This window comes from Mauremys mutica, chromosome 4 (assembly GCF_020497125.1).
Source record: "Mauremys mutica isolate MM-2020 ecotype Southern chromosome 4, ASM2049712v1, whole genome shotgun sequence".
NCBI lineage: Eukaryota > Metazoa > Chordata > Testudines > Geoemydidae > Mauremys > Mauremys mutica.
The window spans coordinates 98,754,706-98,774,875 of record NC_059075.1 but is presented as its reverse complement, the minus strand read 5'-3'; the positions used below and the strand labels follow the sequence as shown (position 1 = coordinate 98,774,875).

General features: G+C 41.8%; 1 protein-coding gene across 1 annotated transcript in view; it reads left to right on the top strand.

The window, feature by feature from the left end:
* The window catches only part of IPO7 (importin 7), a 55,068-nt gene extending 43,280 nt beyond the window's left edge, over positions 1–11,788 (top strand). The window contains exons 19-25 of the mRNA XM_045015392.1: positions 190–287; positions 1,804–1,899; positions 3,807–4,027; positions 4,136–4,341; positions 5,372–5,578; positions 5,983–6,099; positions 9,444–11,788. Coding sequence (XP_044871327.1) covers positions 190–287; positions 1,804–1,899; positions 3,807–4,027; positions 4,136–4,341; positions 5,372–5,578; positions 5,983–6,099; positions 9,444–9,541 — 1,043 coding nt within the window. The 3' untranslated portion in view covers positions 9,542–11,788. The remainder of the gene's footprint in view (positions 1–189; positions 288–1,803; positions 1,900–3,806; positions 4,028–4,135; positions 4,342–5,371; positions 5,579–5,982; positions 6,100–9,443) is intronic.
* Positions 11,789–20,170: the final 8,382 nt, after the last annotated feature.

Sequence of the window (20,170 nt, the reverse complement as noted above, 5' to 3'; positions counted from 1 at the left end):
ATTTGCTATATGTTATTTTGACCAAAATAGTTTTGCTTAAGCCATCTTTATAACCAGGTTTGTCTGGTGACATCCTACTACAGTAGTCAACACCATGTTTGACTAGCTTACAATAAGCCTGAAAGCTGTATATTAACAGCTAGTGTTGTAAAAAAATAACAGGACTAATTGATTATTCTTGTTTAATAGATATGATGCCTCTCTTGCATAATTATGTAACTGTTGATACAGACACACTTCTGTCTGACACAAAATATCTTGAAATGATCTACAGTATGTGCAAAAAGGTAGGTAGACTCCTTATGTCTAAAACTTACTGGCCTGTGTACAAAATGGGAAAAAAATATTTTGTACAAATGTACTTTCTTTTACAGCAATAGATTTTCAAACTGGAGATTTTTAAATTGTACCCTTCTGATATATGCTGTTTGGTATTTGCCGTGACTCTGCAAGGAACAGCAGCTGAAAAAAGGAAATTACCAAGTCACTATCGGGTTTAGTTAAAATAAGGCCTCCCCTCCCAAATAAGTTGTGCATGACATAAGAATATTGGAAATATGCACAGGCAGGGCTGGAGTCAGTCGTCTTTTTATTGTATTATTTGTAATACAACAATGCCTAGAGTCCCATCTGAAATTGGAGCTTTATTATGCAGACATGTAGTAGGAGATAGTGCCCCAAACAGATTAAATCTAAATAGACAAGATAAATAACGTGGGAAGGGAAACAGACAGAGAGAGATTAAATTACTTGCCCTGGGCCACGCAGCAGATTTGTGGTAGAACTGGGGATAGAACCTTGTTCTCCTGACTCCTGGTTCACCATCTTTTCCGCTGGACTACACTGCCTCTCAACATTTTCCATCCTTTGCATTCTCACTTCAATTTTGTCAGTATAGCTAGATGCCAACTGGTTGGCATTTTAATCCTATCAGCATGTGGGGGTATAGAGCGTTCTTTGGAACCTTAGCTCTAGTCAGTCTAGGGGAATGAAAACCTTCTCAAATGCAGTTAGTTTTCTCTTCCAGACTTGTGTATTGTATATGTAAGTTTTGTTGTCTGTACTCTGCACCAAGCTTGCTCTTTAGATTGAAGTGCTCACATTATTTCCTTTGGTTGATTCTGTGATTGGAAGTGTTTGAATTTTGTTGTGAATAACTTTTATGTGAAGAGTTATAGCCCTTTCTGTGTTTGTGAATTAGCTGCAGACAGGTTGATTTTTCATCTTTTTATTTTGTAATTGAGTAGTTTTTTCAAACAAACTTCATCTTAATTATTTGTGACCTGGTCTTTGTCAGTTTTTACTACTTGTTGTTTTCTATTAGTGGCATGTGGCTAGTCCTAGATTTGTATAGTATTTTCTAGTCCCTGGTTGGACAATAAAAATGTTATAAACAAGCTTTGTAAAATTCTATGTGAATTGTTCAGATAACTATTCAGTGAATCTTTTGTGCAAATAAATGTTTTCAAAATGGCTATGAGCACTTCTTATACAAGTACTCCTATAAATTTGTATCCATACTAATATTCAACAATTTTGCAGAACGAGTAGATAGTTGTTAGCTCCAACTATTTTTTTGCTTGACTTGTATATCTCCAGTTATGATCCTGAACCTTTGTTGTAGTTTATTCCCTTTTATTTCTCTTCTTCACTGATGAAAACTGGAAATGGCACTCTAGTTTTTATGACACTAGTATTTTAATAGAGCTCTTAATTGTAGATTAACTTCTCAGATTAAAACAGAATGTCAAAAACAGCTTTTACCCATAAGCAGAAAACCAACAATAGTCTACTGTTTTTCAGGTCCTTACTGGAGTTGCAGGAGAAGATGCAGAATGTCATGCAGCAAAGCTATTAGAAGTCATCATTTTACAGTGCAAAGGGCGTGGCATTGATCAGGTTAGTAACATCTGCTTGCAATCTTAAAATCATGTTACAAAATCCACCATGTTTTAGTGAAACTAACAGAATCTGCTGAGATATCATACTCCAGAGGTAGAGTGCATCTGACAATCTAAAACACTTCCATGCACGAGGGAGTACGGTTTAAGAGCAGACTACCTCTTTTAGCTGTTGGATTCAATTCTGTAATACACTATAGTGCATACACAAGGGAAAGATGTAATGATGAGCCACATGGCAGCCCAGAATGAAGAAAGAGGGTGAAGCCCATAGCATCCCTACTTATACTGGCAAAAAAGCACCATCTGTAGGGAGGTAAGAATTTCTTGAGATTGTCTCTTACTGGAATTAAGTGAGAGAAATCATTCCTCCCTCATATATACTTGACAAACATATGGCTGCTAGGAAGTAAAGGTACAAGACCAATGTAATATTTGTAGAGATTTTTCCTGAAGATTCTAGTTCTTAATTTGTCTGAAGGTAAACTTAATCCGTGTTGAAATAATACTGCTAACCCTCTGCTGAGGTAAGCAGGGAAACTACTCTCCCCCTTCTGCTAGATATCTTGAGTTACATCCTGTAATGCTGTTCTCCATTATTAATAACTGACATTACTACAGTAAAAAGTCAAAGGTGTGTTGTTTTTTTTAACATGGGAAGTGACTAAATCTGTTTTCTGGAGTTACTGATGTTCATATTCTAGTTACACCAGCTAGTTTTTAAAAAAAACAAACAAGATTACAGAATTATTGGAGAATTAAACATACACGTAAATATATTTAGTATGGCTATCATGGGTAATATTACAAACCAAAGTACTACATATAGGTTTACTCACGGTTAATAATGTAGTGCGTTTATGTTAGCTTGACTTCTACCACCAATTTAACACTGAAGTGTTGATATCCTTGCATTACAGTCAAACCTCACAATAACGCGCCCCGCCATAACGCGAAATAGCATATAACGCAATCATAGGTTGGCTCCCCTTTAAGGCATAATACAGTACTGTATCAGTTGTCCCCAACACCATGGCAGGGGAGAGAAGCTGCAGTCCCGTGCCTTCCGGGGACAGAGAACTCCGGGGCTGCGGGCGCCGGTGCTCTCTGTCCCCAGCAGGCGCGGGGCCGCAGCTTCTCTCCGGCTTCTCCGGGGCTGTGGGCGCCGGTGCTCTCTGTCCCCGGCAGGTGCGGGGCCGCGGCTTCTCTCTGGCTTCAAGAGGGGCCGCGGCCTCGCACCTGCCAGGGACAGAGAGCAGCGGTGCCCGCAGCCCCGGAGTTCTCTGACTTCGGCAGGCAGGGAGCCGTGGCTCCTCTTGAAGCCAGGGAGAAGCCGCGGCCCTATACCTGCCGGGGACAGAGAGCGCCAGCGCCCGCAGCCCTGGAGTTCTCTGTCCCTGGCAGGTGGGGAGCCGCGGCTCCTCTCCCCTGCTGGGCACTAGGCACTAGGGGCACTAGGCGGTGCACATCAATGCACCACATTGGGGACCACTGACAAACTGACTGGCTTGAAACCCCGCTATACCGCGACCCCACATTTAGCACGATGGAAGTTTTTGGATCCAAAACATCGCGTTATAGCGGGGTTTCACTGTACCTTTTTTTTTTTTATCTATGTGTATAACATCAGGTATATTTTGTGCACCAGACTGCTTATTCAGTATTATGTGCCATTCTGCAACTGTACCTATGAAATACAGTTGTTAAAATGATATAACATGGAATAATTAGGTGTGTGTGTGTGTGTGTATGTGTGTATATATATATATATATATGTATATGTATATGTATATGTGTATATATATATGTATATGTATATATATATAATTAACTTTTGTTTCTGGGGGGCAAGGTGGTGGTTGATCCATTAAAATACTGAGTTTATAACGGTTCTGTCTCTTCCAGTGTATACCTTTATTTGTGGAAGCTGCATTAGAGAGATTGACCAGAGAGGTGAAAACAAGTGAACTGCGAACGATGTGCCTCCAGGTTGCCATAGCTGCTTTGTATTACAACCCTCATCTGTTATTAAATACCTTGGAAAATCTTCGTTTCCCCAATAACGTGGAGCCTGTCACTAATCACTTCATCACACAGTGGCTTAATGATGTAGACTGTTTCTTGGGGTAAGCTGCTCTCAGTTTGAAGACTGCCAAGTGTAGTCTACCACCTATTTTCTATTTTTAGAAATTGGAAATAAGTAGATTATAAAATGTTGTTGTTTTGTATTTTAGACTTCATGATAGAAAGATGTGTGTGCTGGGCTTGTGTGCTCTTATTGATCTGGAGCAAATACCACAGGTTTTAAATCAAGTTTCAGGACAGATCCTGCCAGCTTTTATTCTTTTATTTAATGGATTGAAAAGAGCATACGCTTGCCATGCAGAGCATGAAAATGACAGTGATGATGATGATGATGCTGATGAAGATGAGGAAACTGGTAAGGAAACTGAAACAGTACTGCTAAATTTCAATGTCTTGTGTCCCCTCCATGTCCGACAGACTCTAGCACATGGAGACAGCCAGCCCCTACCTGTAATTCTCCAGAGTCCTCTACCTCCACAGATACAGCTAATGCTGGGGCTTTGGAGCTTCTTTTTAACCCTTTTACGGACCCGTTTGGCAATTTTCCTAACTGGAGCAGAAGGAAACTTTTTTTTACAGCTGAGATTCCTGGGCTGCTTCTCTCCTGGGTTGTCTTGGACCAGCTCTTTTTATAGACATCCCCTGCTTCCCAGGGGGTTATTGCTGGGACAGACCGTTCCCCATTGCATCTATTTGAACCACGAGTGAAGGGCACAGAAAGAGAGCTGCAGGTGGACCTTTTGTTCCTCCGCACTCCAGCTGTGCTACAGTGTGTCCCATGTTCTGGTGCTTTGAATCTGTATCTGAAACGGCACCTTCTTCCTGCCTGTTCTAGTATAAATAACCTCCACCTCATCAGCTGTCTCCAGTCTATCCAACAATAATCGCCCTTTCCAATCTCTCTGATCAGTCTTCCTCCTCTTCAGATCTCTTCTTTGTCTTTCTGCATTAAGTTCAAACTTCTGCACAACTTTTGCCTGTGTCCACATCTATAATCTCCACCTCTTCCCACCTCTCCCCATGCTCCTGCCTGAACTTTTTAGATGCTAAATTCCTTGGGGTTAGGGACCATGTCTTGCTTAAATTTCTGAAGTGCCATGCAAAATTTGCCACATAAGTGTTTTTATTAATAACTAGTTTCTTGTGGCAGCAACATGTTCCTTTCCTACTGCTCAGAAGATAAGGAAAGGGACCACAAAGGGAAGTGTGACACTGGTAGAGATGGAGAGGAGTGGGCCCTTTTTGTGTGAAACCACATTTTTATTGATTCCATCACTGATCAGTATAACCAAAATCCTATATGAAGAAGATAATTTGATTCTGAAGATAAAAATCTCATTGCTTTATATGTAAAAGAGTCCTCTTCTGTGACATTCGCCTTACAGAGGAATTGGGGAGTGATGAAGATGATATTGATGAAGATGGACAAGAATACCTAGAGATTCTGGCAAAACAGGCAGGAGAAGATGGAGATGATGAGGACTGGGAAGAAGATGATGCTGAAGAGACTGCTCTGGAGGGCTATTCAACAATTATTGATGATGAAGACAACCCTGTTGATGAATATCAGATATTTAAAGCAATTTTTCAGAGTAAGAACTGTATTTCATCTGCTAGCTGACAATTACATATTTTTAATTCAATTTTAATTTGTTTTTGGAAAATTAAGTACATAATGGATTGTCATTTGGTGACAAATTATTAATTTTGTTCCCTCCATAGAGAGAGGTGTCAGTGTGGCTTCCAGGGTGGGAGAAGGGAAGGTTGAAAGTATTTAAAGAGATTAACATTTTTTGAGGCATTTTCATTGCTTTTTAGAACACTTGTATCTGTTTCTGAAATACCAATTTTAAGATTTCTTGTATTCTTAGTATCGTCTCTTCTTAGGGGGGCGCCAAGTCAAAATACAGGCTGCTTTCTGATTAAGATGGCAGTGAGAACAAGTTTTGAATGATGGAATATTCTAATGAGATGAATTGTCCTTTTTTCTTTGTAGCAATTCAGAATCGTAACCCCGTTTGGTACCAAGCTTTGACACATGGTCTTAATGAAGAACAAAGAAAACAGTTACAGGACATAGCAACTCTAGCAGATCAAAGGCGGGCAGCCCACGGTACCTTCCCATTCATACTTTATAGCATTTATTACTTTTTACTATTTAAATATTGATATGCTTGGCGCTTCACAATACGTGCAATACAGACAGACCCTACTCAAAAAAAGCTTACATGTTAACAAGACATTGAACAGAGTGTGTGCGTTGCACTGGGAAGCCCAAAGGGGAGAGGATAATTAGTGTTTTGAATAGTTCAGCATTAACTTGCAGCTTAATGTTTTAGCTTTTGATAATGTAACACTGTCAGTATTTTTGCTTAAAATTGTTTACTGAATAGTGATCTCTCTCTCAAAACATATTGGAGGTGGTTCAGACTTGCCCACAAGACTCTCGGCCCTTCTGTACTTCTGCCTGTTTCTGTGCCTCCAGTGATGCAAACCAAGTGATGTCTCTGTTCCCACCATTGTAGTCTTAACTTCTAAAGCTGATGAGGAGAGTAAGCAGCAATAAGCAGAACTTCCATGGCTTTGCTCTCCAAACGGGGACCTCCTGCCAAGCTCCTTTGTTTTGTTTGTTGTCTCCTCCCCCATCACAATGGAGCCGGCAAATAGGACAAGCTGAAGACCACGAGGTGCTCAAAATACAAGGAGACCTCTCAGGAGCTGGAGGAGCAAGCTCTAGCACAGTTGCTCTTTGCTAGTGAAATCTCACTCTGCTGGGTGACAGGCCTTGGTCTGTATGGTTTGTTTGGGTCTGTGGATGCTACTCCTCCCTTATAAATCAGAGACTCTTTTAGAGTCACCTCTGCAAGTATGGGTCTGTCCTCTTCATCTCTTGGGACTCAGCAAGGTGGAATACCATCTCCATGATCAAGGACTCTTTAGGGGGAAGTCCAAAATGCCAAGCCCCAGTCCACTTAAGGGAAAGGATGTCCCATTGCAGGTTCATTCCAAAGTGGATAATCAAGTCACTTGGCAAGAAATCTAGCATCCTCCTGACTGTCCTTGACATGTATCCTAGCTGCAATCATGTTGGTAAGAAGACTCCAAAATCTCTGCTCTTGAAGAACATGTAACTTACCGTATCATCCATGAGGACTCTGTATTTTGTACTCCACAGTCTTGTAACCAAGGTTTACCTTTTCCACCCTGCTCCCCGCATCTCCAGTGCCTCACAAGCCAGCAGTCTTCCTTTAGCTAATACAAAATCTCAACACATGACATAAACAGTCTGGCACATTGTAAAGGTGAGCAGTGGTGCAAATAACTTAGTAGAGCTGACAGTCTGGAAAGCTCCTTCCTAAATGCCTGGGCCTGAAAGCATCAAGACCATCTATAGCTAGGTGGATCAAGGACCATACTCAGTGGTCCTTGATCCAGCAGCCTGGGCAGAAAGGGCATCAGCTACCAGGAGATATCTCTAAAGCAGCCCACGTGATCATTCATTAACAGGTTTATAAAATACTACACTATTAACCATCATTCTTCAACACAAGCATAATAGATTAAAGGTTTTAAGATTAGAAAAGGGAGAATATTTTCCTTCTGTTTCTTACTACTTCCTCTCTAGTATGTCTGATTGGGGATAGGTCAAGATCCAGATTGAAAAATCTGTTCTTTTCTTGGACTGACTTCCTCCATTCTGTCTTGCCTTCAGAAGTTCTTCAGATATACCTTCTGAGTCCGGGTATATAATTAAATAGGCTTGAAAAGTAACATACTGAATCAGGCCAGTGGTATGGCTAGTCCAGAATCCTGCCTGTCAGCAGCCAGTACCAGTTGCTTGAGAGGAAAGGTGCAAGAAACACAATAAGCAGCTATAGAATAATTACCCATAGGGAAAGTTTCTTCCTAATCATTATCAGAAGTTAGTTCATGCTCTGAAACACATTTTCAAACACTTGGGTTTTCAAATGTCTACTATTGGAACTCTGGATGTCTTTATCCATATAAATGTCCAGACCTGCTGTGATTCCTGCTAAACTCTTGGCCTTAATTATACCTTGGGGGAGTGGGCTCCATATGCTAACTATGCATGTTATGAAAAGGATCAGTTTTAAATGTTCAGCTGTTGATTCTTAGCACAAAGTAAAGCAACTTTGAGGCTCATGTAATTTACATCAGCTGGTAATGTGTTTACATGCTTATGTTAGCCAGGGATTGCCCATAGCACAGGATCCTCCAGCTGGGCCCTCTGCCACTGAGCATACGTCTGACATGCCCTGTGCTGGAGACGGTTAGAATGTAGTCACTGTTGCTGACTCTATGCCATGCAGGAATTTCCCTAACTGAACAGCTCTTCAGCCCCTTTGCAGCACTGGAGCAGTGCACAAGGCTCATGGCACGTGCAAAGTTCTGGTTCTCAGTGTTCCCTTGCTGCTCCGGAAGAAGTATTTGTCTGGTCCAAGTGCAGAAGCAGCACAAAGAAATCTGAACTGCCCTTGGTATTTGCAGGAAGAGAGGCACCATTCAAATGTCTCTGATTGGGAGAGAGTGTCTCAGAGAGGAAATAATCAGACAACTACTCTATGTTGTGCCTTTGATCTATACCAGGCCTTGATTTGTATGTGCATTGTAACTTGTGAAAAGAAACACCAAACCTATGTAATTTTTAAAAACACATGGAAACTATAGGACCAGTCAGCATGGTCAGAGTTCAGATGTAACATTGGTCCTTTCAAGATGAGGATAGAGAGAAAGGTAGCTGAGATTGAGAATTAGAACTGAGTAAGTGGAATGTAGAGGGGATGTTGAATAATTTAAGTGCTTTTTGCTTTTTATAGTTTGCACCAACCTGTGCAGTGTAGCAGCCTTAACTGGAAGGAGACAGTTTATTTTTTGTGTGCACAGAGAACAACTTCCCCTCCTCGTTGTTCCATTTATATTTCCCCTCCTACTGTTGAATTTTGGCAGGACCGGTAAATTTTTCATTGACATTCAAATGGTGCTTATTTAGTACAAATGCATATTTTTTAGTGACTTGGCTGACTGGTCCCTAGAGTATCTCTTGTTAAACAGAAAGCACTAGAAGTTCAGTAGCACTCCAGTGGCCAGACTTTCAGCTGTGTTTGACTCCTATTTAAAGAACACATCACACAGGAAGTTCTTCATTTATAAAATGTAATTTTTTTTTGAGTTTTTAGTATTTATATTTTCAGTATATATTTTTAATCATAGTAAAATCTATTGCCAAGATTTTCAAAAGTGACTAGCAATTTTTGAGTGCCCAATGTAGACACCTTAAAGGAATCTGATTTTAGAGGGTTGCTCAACAGGTGCATTTTTGGGTGTCTCAAGCCCCCAAAATTTGAGGCATTCACAAATGCTACCCACTCTCAGACAGATTGCGATACTTATATTTTTTGATATCTTACATTTTACTAAAATATTTTTGTCTTTCAGAGTCCAAAATGATTGAAAAGCATGGAGGATACAAATTCAATGCTCCAGTTGTGCCAAGTTCGTTCAATTTTGGAGGCCCGGCCTCAGGAATGAATTGAATTATCATTTTTCCTGCTACTGTGTGATTGTAGTGAAGAGCTTGTGTTCCTCCCAATAGTGGTTCCAGAACTGGTTCATGTTATCTACAACTCACTCTAAACAAATTGATAAATAGATTGGACACAACAAAAAAAAAAAAACTCCAGGAAGTGGGACCTGATCATGCAACCTAATACTGGAAAGCAAACCAGAGGTTTTTTGAAGATAGGAAGAACCTGACTTTAAAGCTTCAAATGACACAACTGTGGAAATCTGAAATCAAGAGGGGATGTCATGAAGGCAGCTTTTCTTTTTCTGAGGAAAAAATAGGCATGGGCTGCAGGACTATTTAAAATGTCTCATTTACAGTACAAGCTAGAAGGCTGATTTAATTTTTACACTTGTGGCAGTCTGAGTGTTTGCCCAATTTCCTTCCCTGTCCCTTTTCTCTATTGGGTGTTTATTCTTTTAATGTAAATAAGATAAGGTAATTGGATAGCCTTACTTAATCGTCATCATTTCCATTTATCAAGATTGTTCATATGTAGAATATTGGACACTTATCGTAGCACTACATAACTGGTAAATCTGTAAATGAATTAGCACTTTCATATTGAAACAAGCCTGCTAGCCTATGTACAAAAATAGCAAAATGTTTGCTGTTTATAAAAAAAAAAAAAAAAAGGATGTAATGGGGAAAATAATTTCAAGTTTTAATTTAAAATTAACTAGCAGTTTTGTACCTGGTGACTTTGTGGTGCAGTCACCTCTGGTTGTGACTTGAATTCGGTTATGTAAAAAGGGGTTAGTGATATTTCATTGCTGCTAAAAAGAAAAAAAAAAAGGCAACACCCTCTGTGTCCTTTGTTTTTCTTAAAGCTCTCAATGTACAAGTGGAAATTTGGAGACAAAATCTTAATGTAAGCACTGAGAAACATTATCTTCTCTGAAGCATGTAAATTGGACATGAAATTCTGCTCTTAAAGAGTTTATTGAAGTGTGTGGATGAAACATCTATATATGCAATCAATTAAAAAATTAATTCGGCTACCTTGGGCTTGATATATGATTGCAGTTTATTCCTAATTTTGCAAAATAATTCATCCTGTTTGTTTCCAGCAACTGGTAGTGGCTTTAACCACTACATTTCCTTCTGTTTTTGCACTCCCAGCATTAACATGTGCTCTTGTTTGCCTGATCCAGATGGGATGTTTGAGGTTTCACCAAGCTTTCACTTTTGAAGCCATAATTTCCCCCTTCATCTCCAGCTGTTATAGTACCTCGTATTTTAGCTAGAAAGGCAAAATAAAGTTCCCTCTGGGACCACTGTCAAAACCACTCTATCGAGAAGCCAGCAGTAAGATGCTGTGAATGGGCTGGTTTATTGCCCCCTTTTTCTTCTCTGAAAATCTAAATTAACATTCATTCTTTTGGCTGTTTTTATATGTCACCAGCTGTTACAATTGATATTAAACAAGCTACCTTAATTTAAATGTAAGCCTCCAAAACTTAAATGCAGGTTCAAATGAACTGAGTTGATATCTGTAAAAAATGAAACTGAAATGCACATATATATATATATATTATGATATTCAAAATGCAGTCTTCAGAAAATTGGCTTGTGTGGTGTGTTTATTTTTTGAGTCAACAGAGCAACAGGTATCCAGAAGTTGGGTTTTCCTTGAGTTTGATCAGTAATAGTTACTACTTTTTGGCTTATCACACAACTACTAGGACTGTTCTGAGCAGGGATAATGGACGTTTCACTTACGCCTTCGTTTTGGATTGCCTTTCTCACACAAATCTCTTTCCATGGGCACAAAAACCAGTTCTGATGTGAAAGAGTAGTCCAAGGCTGTGATGGAATGTTTCCCTATCTGAACACTTTAAGGGGATATGTGTAAGAAGTTTGTGGAATGAAGGAGTAGGCAAGAATGGATATTGCATCTGGTGAAGAAGAGCCTACGGTTAGTCTTGAGCCTGGGTATCCTATATAGAGATGTGGTATGAGAGCCCCTTTATCACTTGCTGATTCCTAAAAAGTTAACTGGCAAAGTACATATTTAAAACAAAACTTCTGAAAATGTGTTCATTGCAGGCCTCAAAATGTGTTCTACTGTTGAGGTGGGAATCTCAAAACTTGATTTTGCTTTTGTGGCAAGGAGATACAAGACATTATTACAGCATTTACTTTCCTGTCCATTCCTGAACTTTGAAAGCTTCCCTAATTTAACATGTTACAAAAAATAAAGTACTGTATTTCTAAACTTCCACTTGTGGGGCAATAATTTATCTACTTATGCTTCCCAAGTATTAAAAAAAAAAAAAAAGCTTAGTTTTTGGGTAGGTGAGCATGACAGGATTTGGGTTGTGGGGAGGGAAATTTTGTGTGTGTGGGGGGGGGGAATTGAGGGAAAGCCAATGAGAAGCTAGTTTCATGGTTAGTTAGAGCTTGAATAGTTACATTTCTCAAGTTAATGGAAAATTTCTCTATCTGTGTGAAATAATGCACTCTTGTTTCAGATGATTTCATATGTATCTCAAAACTGGTGGGAAGGACATAACTTTTCAGGGTGGAACTGGGATTTGCCTTTTCTCTTCTCCAACAGGTACATTAGTATACGGTCCAAAGGAACAATTTTGCATTGGCAAGGTGATGTGCTAGATTACCTAACAAGTTATGTTCATCTTTTACATTTAGTGATATTCTCATTGTACAATTCAGAACTGACCCCTTTTCTTGTTTGATTCTTTAAGCATGTTGGGGAACTTTAAAACCTGAGTGGTTTTTCTAATGTTGAAATTTTCCATTTGGATTAATATATCTAAACTCCATCTTCACCACTTATCTCACTGCGTAATTCCAAACGCATATCTGTAGCCTTAGAACATCTTGGACTCTTGTTCCAGTTACATCACTCCTTATTAAAATTTGCCTTATCCTGCTAACTATACTTTTTTCAAGCAGACATTCACAGATACAGTTCCTCACATTCCCCTTACAAGCTACACTTAATTCAAGTTTAAAGCAAAAGTCAAGATACCTTTAAAGATTTGTGAAACCCTGTGTAGATTTGACATGTTCTAGCCCTGAATAGCTTATCTTAAGGTAAATTTCAAATGTCTGTTTTAGAAACCATTTTCTTACAATTCTTTCTGTCCTGGTCAGAAGTCATATTTCATGGATATTTGTCCAACCCAGGTGAATGAAAGCAAAGTTGTTTTTAAATAGAAATTACCATTCCTGTTCAAAATTAGAGCCCTGTTTAGGTTGACATTGGTCCAGTATTAGATGCGTCAGAGGAAGTTTGAAGAAGAAATCCCTATTGACAATTATGGAATAATGTGCCCCTCGGGAAATTTCTTGTTCCACTTGTTAGTGGTTGGCTTATATCTATGACTTCTGATTTTTTTTATTTTAACTGATAAACACTGATACAAAATTAAATTAAAATGCACTAAATTTCTTTATATGTCCGGTAAACAATGGGAAAAAAACAAATGATTACTTGTATCTAAGCACTGGTGTACACAGAGCAGTAATGTAGACGGGGGCGGGGGAGATTTCTAAAACACATTAACATGCATTAATTGGTCAATATGTACCCTGCTGCTGTGCACTAAATGTTCCTAGTACATTTTAACAGTGCTGTTTGAAATGAGTATGTTAAAGAGCACTTGGGAACATTACAGAGATTGCTCATTACAGTACATACAGAGGAAGACCTGAAAATCCCCAATGTTTTGGACATTTACATCAAACTAAAACATTGCTAAAATGAAACATCCTAAAATGAAATTAACAAACTCCTAAAGTATAAGACCTATTTATCTCCTATCACATGACTATTTATATTATCAACAAACAAAAATTCAAAGTGCAAATTTGTGTTCTCTAGACGCAGATGTCCACCTCCTTTTTTTTAATCCTGCTAATAGAACTTTAAAAAAAAAAAGCTGTCTTTTGACTGTCCCATGGTAAGTAGGAGTGTCCAAACTGCCTTCTTTACATTTTTATTTCCCATACTTATGTTCTCTCTCTAAATAATCAATCTTTTTTCAGTCCTTATACAAAATCTCCATCTCCACAAGGACTAGTCACTTCTCTTCAGCTCTTGAGGCTCAACAATGACTATTCTGCAACCCAGTGTCTTCCCAAAATCTGGATCTCTGGGTTGTTCTCCTCTACAGGTCACAGAGGTGGATCAGAGTTTTGGCATTCCACAGTCCAGTCATGTCCCCTCTGCTCCTGCTTACTGCCAGATTCTCTGCCTCTGCAGCAGCAGGTAATGGTGGTTTCTTTTGCAGTCACCTTCATTCCTATTTTTTCTGCCTAGCTTTTTGGCTCTGCGGAGCAGTATTCTACTTCCTCGCCATTCTTCCTCCTCCCTGAGTTGGTTAACCCCTGAGGGATTTAACCCTTCCTGAGCCTCTGCTGTAACATCTTGCTTCTCTGTCCTTTACAGGCATGGCAGAGCATCCAAGAAAGCACCAGGTCAAATCCAAGAGGCGGATTAAAGGTAAGGCATTCTTCCCAGATTCAGTAGATGGTAAATTGTACCCAGACTTCTGTCACTAATTCTAATTAGGCTACAATCTAATTAGGCACTAATCCAGGGCTACAAATCGGACAGGCAGATGGGGTCTCTTACCCACCAAGGCACCCATGACTCCAGTGGGGTGAAAATGGACCAGGAACCCCAGTGCAGAGCAGGGAGAGGTTCCAGAAGTGAGATGGACCAATCAACTCAGGCGAAAGTCGTAGGAGACCCTTTCAAACAAAGGAGAGGCTTGCAGGGCTACAGGTTTTGCAACTGCCGCCCACCACCCCGCGCACACGGTCTTAAAGTGGGTCCTGAGTCCGGAAAAGAAGCATGGCTTCTAATAAGCTACCCTCCCTCACAAGCCAACCATGAGGGCTCTGATGAGTTTCCCCCCTCCCAGGGGGATTAGGACCCAGTGCGGGAGGATTCTAAGATGACCTCTCAGCACTTCAGGCCCTAAGGCAGGCAAGCCACAGAAGGCCTCACCAAACTGCAGCAGAGCTCCTGCACTCCCAAAGCACTCTGAAAATGTTAAAATATCTAATAAGGGAAAGAAAAAAAACCAGGAAATAGGAGTCCCTCCTCCTCCTGCAAAGCAAGTTTGCTCTCTGGCTCTGAAACCTGAGCAGGCTTCTGAGAGTAAACCTCAGAGTAAATTTCTCCCTGCAAAAATCCTGCCCTGAAGCTGTGATACCCCTTCCCTCCTTCAAGGAAGTGATTAGGGCTGAACAGAACAAGACTGATGAGGGCTAGCACATTCAAAAAGGGCAACATCAGGTTCTGTAACATTCAAGAACCAAAGAGCTCTATTGAGGAGATACTATAAAGTTTGATGCTGCAGTAGCATCCTTCACCAGGGATATGATTATTCCCTCAGAAGGGGAGTTCTACCCTAAGGGTATGTCTACACTATGAAATTACTCTAATTTTACAGAATTCGATTTTTGGCAACAGATTGTATAAAGTCGAGTGCATGCGTCCACACCAGGGGTAGGCAACCTATGGCATGTGTGCCGATTTTCAGTGGCACTCACACTGCCTGGGTCCTGGCCACCGGTTTGGGGGGCTCTGCATTTTAATTTAATTTTAAATTAAGCTTCTTAAACACTTTAAAAACCTTATTTGCTTTACTTACAACAATAGTTTAGTTAAATATTATAGACTTATAGAAAGAGACCTTAAAATGTATTACTGGCACACGAAATCACTGAGCTGCTGCTAACAAAGGTAGTGACTCTGGGAAATGTGCAGGTCATAGTAGATGGCTTTGCTGCAATGGGATTCCCTAACTGTGGTGGGGGATAGATGGAACCCATATCCCTATCTTGGCACCGGACCACCAGGGCAGCCAGTACATAAACCGCAAGGGATACTTTTCAATGGTGCTGCAAGTACTGCTAGATCACAAGGGACGTTTCACCAACATCAACGTGGGATGGCTGGGAAAGGTTCATGATGCTGGCGTCTTCAGGAACACTAGTCTGTTTAAACAGCTGCAGCAAGGGATTTACTTCCCAGAGCAGAAAATAACTGTTGGGGATGTTGACATGCCTATAGTTATCCTTCGGGACTCAGCCTACCCCTTAATGCCATGGCTCATGAAGCCATACACAGGCAGCCTGGACAGTAGTCAGGAGCTGTTCAACTACAGGCTGAGCAAGTGCAGAATGGTGGTAGAATGTGCATTTGGACGTTTAAAGGGTCGCTGGCGCACTTTACTGACTCGCTCAGACCTCAGCGAAACCAATATTCCCATTGTTATTGCTGCTTGCTGTGTGCTGCACACTCTGTGAGAGTAAGGGGGAGACGTTTATAGTGGGGTGGGAGGTTGAGGCAAATCGCCTGGCCACTTATTACGCGCAGCCAGACACCAGGGCGGTTAGAAGAGCACAGCAGGGCGTGCTGCGCATCAGAGAAGCTTTGAAAACCAGTTTCATGACTGGCCAGGCTACGGTGTGACAGTTCTGTTTGTTTCTCCTTGATGAAAACCCGCCCCCTTGGTTGACTCATTCCCTGTAAGCCTCCCCTCTTCGATCACAGCTTGCTTGCAAAGAAAATAAAATCACTATCATTTAAAAATCATGTATTCTTTATTAATTGATTATATAAATAGGGAGAGAACTGACAAGGTAGCCCGGGTGGGGTGTGGGAGGAGGGAAGGAAAAGGCCACTTCAAAACTTGTTGAATGACAGTCTTCTGTTGCTTGGGCTGCCCACCGGGGTGGAGTGGCAGGGTGCACGGAGCCCCCCTCCTCCCCTCGCATTCTTGGGTGTCTGGATCAGGAGGCTATGGAACTTGGCGAGGGGAGAGGGCGGTTAAACAGGGGCTGCAGCGGCACTCTGTGATCCTGCTGCCGTTCCTGAAGCTTCATCAGACGCCGGAGCATGTCCTTTTGATCCTGCGGTAGCCCCAGCGTTGCATCCTGCCTCCTCTGATCTTCCTGCCGCCACTTCTTATCTCGATCGTACCTCCTGTCCTCATGTTCATTGGCCGCTTTCCTGTACTGTGATAATGTGTCCTTCCACACATTCAGATGAGCTCTTTCATTGCGGATCGACTGCATGATCTCAGAGAACATTTAATTGCATGTGTGTTTTTTTTTTTGTCGCCTTATCTGAGATAGCCTTCGGGACGGAGGAGAGAGGCTTGAAAATTTGCAGCTGTGGGAGGGGAAAAAAGGGAGAGAAGTATTTAAAAAGATACATTTTACAGAACAATGGGTATACTCTTTGACGGTGAACAACACTTCACATTACACAGCACATGTAATTTCGGTACAAGGTTGCATTTTGCATCTTATATTGAGTGCCTGCAGTTTTGGTTTAGAGATCATGGACGCAGGGCCGGGCAATAGAATTTGGCTTGCAGGCGGCCATGGTAAACCATGGTCTTTCGGCTTCTGCAACCTTCATAAAAGCAGCACCCTCCTTTCCCATAACAAACAAAGCCCGTTGAGTGCTGCGGTTTTCGTGTTAATGTGCAGCAGCAGAATCCAAACTAACCACCACCATCCAATTTTCTGGGATGATCACTTTACCCCTCCCCCCACCACGTGGCTGGTATCAGGGAAGATCCCTACTAGCCAAATGTGAACAGCTCAGCGCCAATGGCCCCCACCACCACCACTTGGCTAACTGTGGGGAGAATTTCTTTTAGCCACAGGCAAACAGCCCAGTAGGAACGGCCACCTCTGAATGTCCCCTTAATTAAATTCCCGTATTTCAACCAGGTTACCATGAACAATATCACTCTCCTGAGGATAACACAGAGAGATAAAGAACGGATATTGCTTGAATGCCAGCAAACACCGGGACCATACGCTGCCAGGCTTTGTCATGCAATGATACCAGATTACTTGCTACTAGCATGGCGTGGTAAAGTGTCCTATGATGGAGGACGGAATAAGGCTGCACTGTCCAGAAACCTTCTGCAAAGGCTTTTGGAGTACCTCCAGGAAAGCTTCATGGAGATGTCCCTGGAGGATTTCCGCTCCATCCCCAGACACGTTAACAGACTTTTCCAGTAGCTGTACTGGCCGTGAATGCATCCCAAGTCCTCAGGGCAAATTAATCATTAAAAAATGCTTCCTTTTAAACCATGTATTATATATACAAAGGTACGCTCACCAGAGGTCCCTTCTCCGGCTTCATGGTCCGGGATACTGCCTTGGGAGGGTATTTCAGTCACGGTGAGAAAAAGATCCTGGCTGTTGGGGAGAACGGTGTGCTGTGTGCTCTCTTCAAGGTCGTTGTCCTCATCATCTTCCCCGTCCGCAAAATCCTCAGGCATGGCTGAGAGTACCCCCCTCCTCGGAATCCACGGTCAGGGGTGTGGTAGTGGTGGCAGCCCCCTAGAATTGCATGCAGCTCAGCATAGAAGTGGCATGTCTGCGGCTCTGCCCCGGAGCGTCCATTTGATTCTTTGGTTTTTTGGTACGCTTGTCTGAGCTCCTTAACTTTCACGCGGCTCTGTGTTGAGTCCCTATTGTGGCCTCTCTCCATCATGCCCTTGCAGATTTTTTCAAATGTATTGGCATTTCATCTTTTGGACCGTAGTTCAGATAGCATGGAATCATCTCCCCATACAGCAATCAGATCCAGTACCTCCCGTACGGTCCATGCTGGAGCTCTTTTTTTTGATTCTCAGACTGCATGTGCTGATGAACTCAACTAGTCAAACAGGAAATGAGATTCAAAAGTTTGCGAGGCTTTTCCTGTACACCTGGCCAGTGCATTTGAGTTGAAAGCGCTGTCCAGAGCGGTCACAATGGTGCACTATGGGATAGCTCCCGGAGGCCAATACCTTGAATTGCGTCCACACTAACCCTAATTCGAACCGGCAATATCTATTTCAGCGCTAATCCCCTCATCGGGGAGGAGTACAGAAATTGATTTTAAGAGCCTTTTATGTCGAAGTAAATGGCTTCGTTGTGTGGCTGGTTGCAGGGTTTAATTCAATTTAATGCTTCTAAATTCAACCTAAACTCGTAGTGTAGACCAGGCCTAAGGAACCCACCGATAGAAAGATGGATTCTACTCTTGAAGAAGACTTTGAAGCCTCCTCTGACTCCCTGGAAGCTACCAGCATTGCAGGCGCATATCTTTCCTGGCTGAAGATCTCAAAACGTTTAAGGACAGAGATCATTCTGACTTTAGCTTCACTAAAGTCTCCCTAGCAACAGTGTTTATAGCTGATGCCTCAATGGATTCAATCAAGTTCTCAGTCCAAGCCATATCTTCCAAGCTCCAGAGAGATCTCAGCCCCCACCCCCAATGCACTTTGACAAAGATTGCATAGGCCTCCAGTCAAAGGTGAAGCTAGGGGGCTGGATTTCCCATTTCCTAAAGGAATGGTTTTTCATTACCCACAGATAAGTGGGTCAGGGAAATAGTGGGTCAGGAATACTCTCTCAAGCTGCAGGCTCCACCCTATCTGTTCTTCATCTGGTCTGCCAGCTCCAGTAGCTCCTGGTAAAAAACACAATCAGATCCCAAACGAAATATCTTCTGGATATGGGAGTGAAAGAGAGTGTTCCCTCAGAAGAAAGGTTCTCCAGGTTCTACTTCATCTTTTTAATTATACAGAAGTGCACGGGAGTATTAGAGCCATTCTGAACCTCAGAAGGCTCAACAAGTGGATGGGGGAAAAAAACAAAGTTTCTGATGGAAACCCTGACCTCTGATCTCATCCCTGTCTTGGGGTGGACTTCTTGAGTAGACCTAGCAGATGCATATTTACATATACCCATCAATCCATGCCTCCCCAGACTCCTGAGGTTCACTTACGGCAGAAAACATTATCTGTACCAAACACTCCTATTCAGGCTGCTCTCGGTCCCTACGGTTTTTACATAGATGGTAGTAATGACACTAGCCACACTTAGGTTGCAGGGAACACACATGTATCCCTTCCTGGACCACAACCTGATCAGAGCTCCATTGCATTCAGTAGCACTCAGGATGTTGAATCTCCTCTAGGTGCCCATCATCAGTGGCAAGAAAAGTTCTCTGGTTCCAACTAGGAATTTATTTTCTTGCTCCAGAGCAGTAGAAGGCCTGCCAAAGCACTATGCCTCCAACTGTTAGGATTCCTGGGGCCACGCATAGGGATCACTCCATGGGCAACAAATTTTCAAGCCTTCATATTAAAGGTGTGTGACTACTCCCCAGAACACATGAAAGATCAAATACAGGCTCCAACACAGGTGTTCAGCTCCTTATAACTGTGGTCAGCTCATGACAATGTCTGCAAAGGTATGCCCATCTGCCTTCCAGATCCTTTAGTCCTCACAGCTGATGTTACCCTGGAGGACTGGGAAGCTCACTTGGAGACCCAAACAGCTCAGGGTGTCTGGAGTGAGACAGAAAAGGCTAACAGCATAAACCTAAAGTTGACTGCTCAATCTAGCTCTGCAAAGGTTCCTCCCACAAGGGGAATCATATTCTGGTTCAATCAGACAATATGACTACGGTCACAGATTGAAACAACCAAGGGGAAACAAGGAGTCTGGCACTACACATGGAAGAAGTCAAAATAATGAGGTAAGCAGAAGAGTTCCTTCTTTCCTTCAGAGTGATCCACATCAAAGAAGACCTGAATCAAAA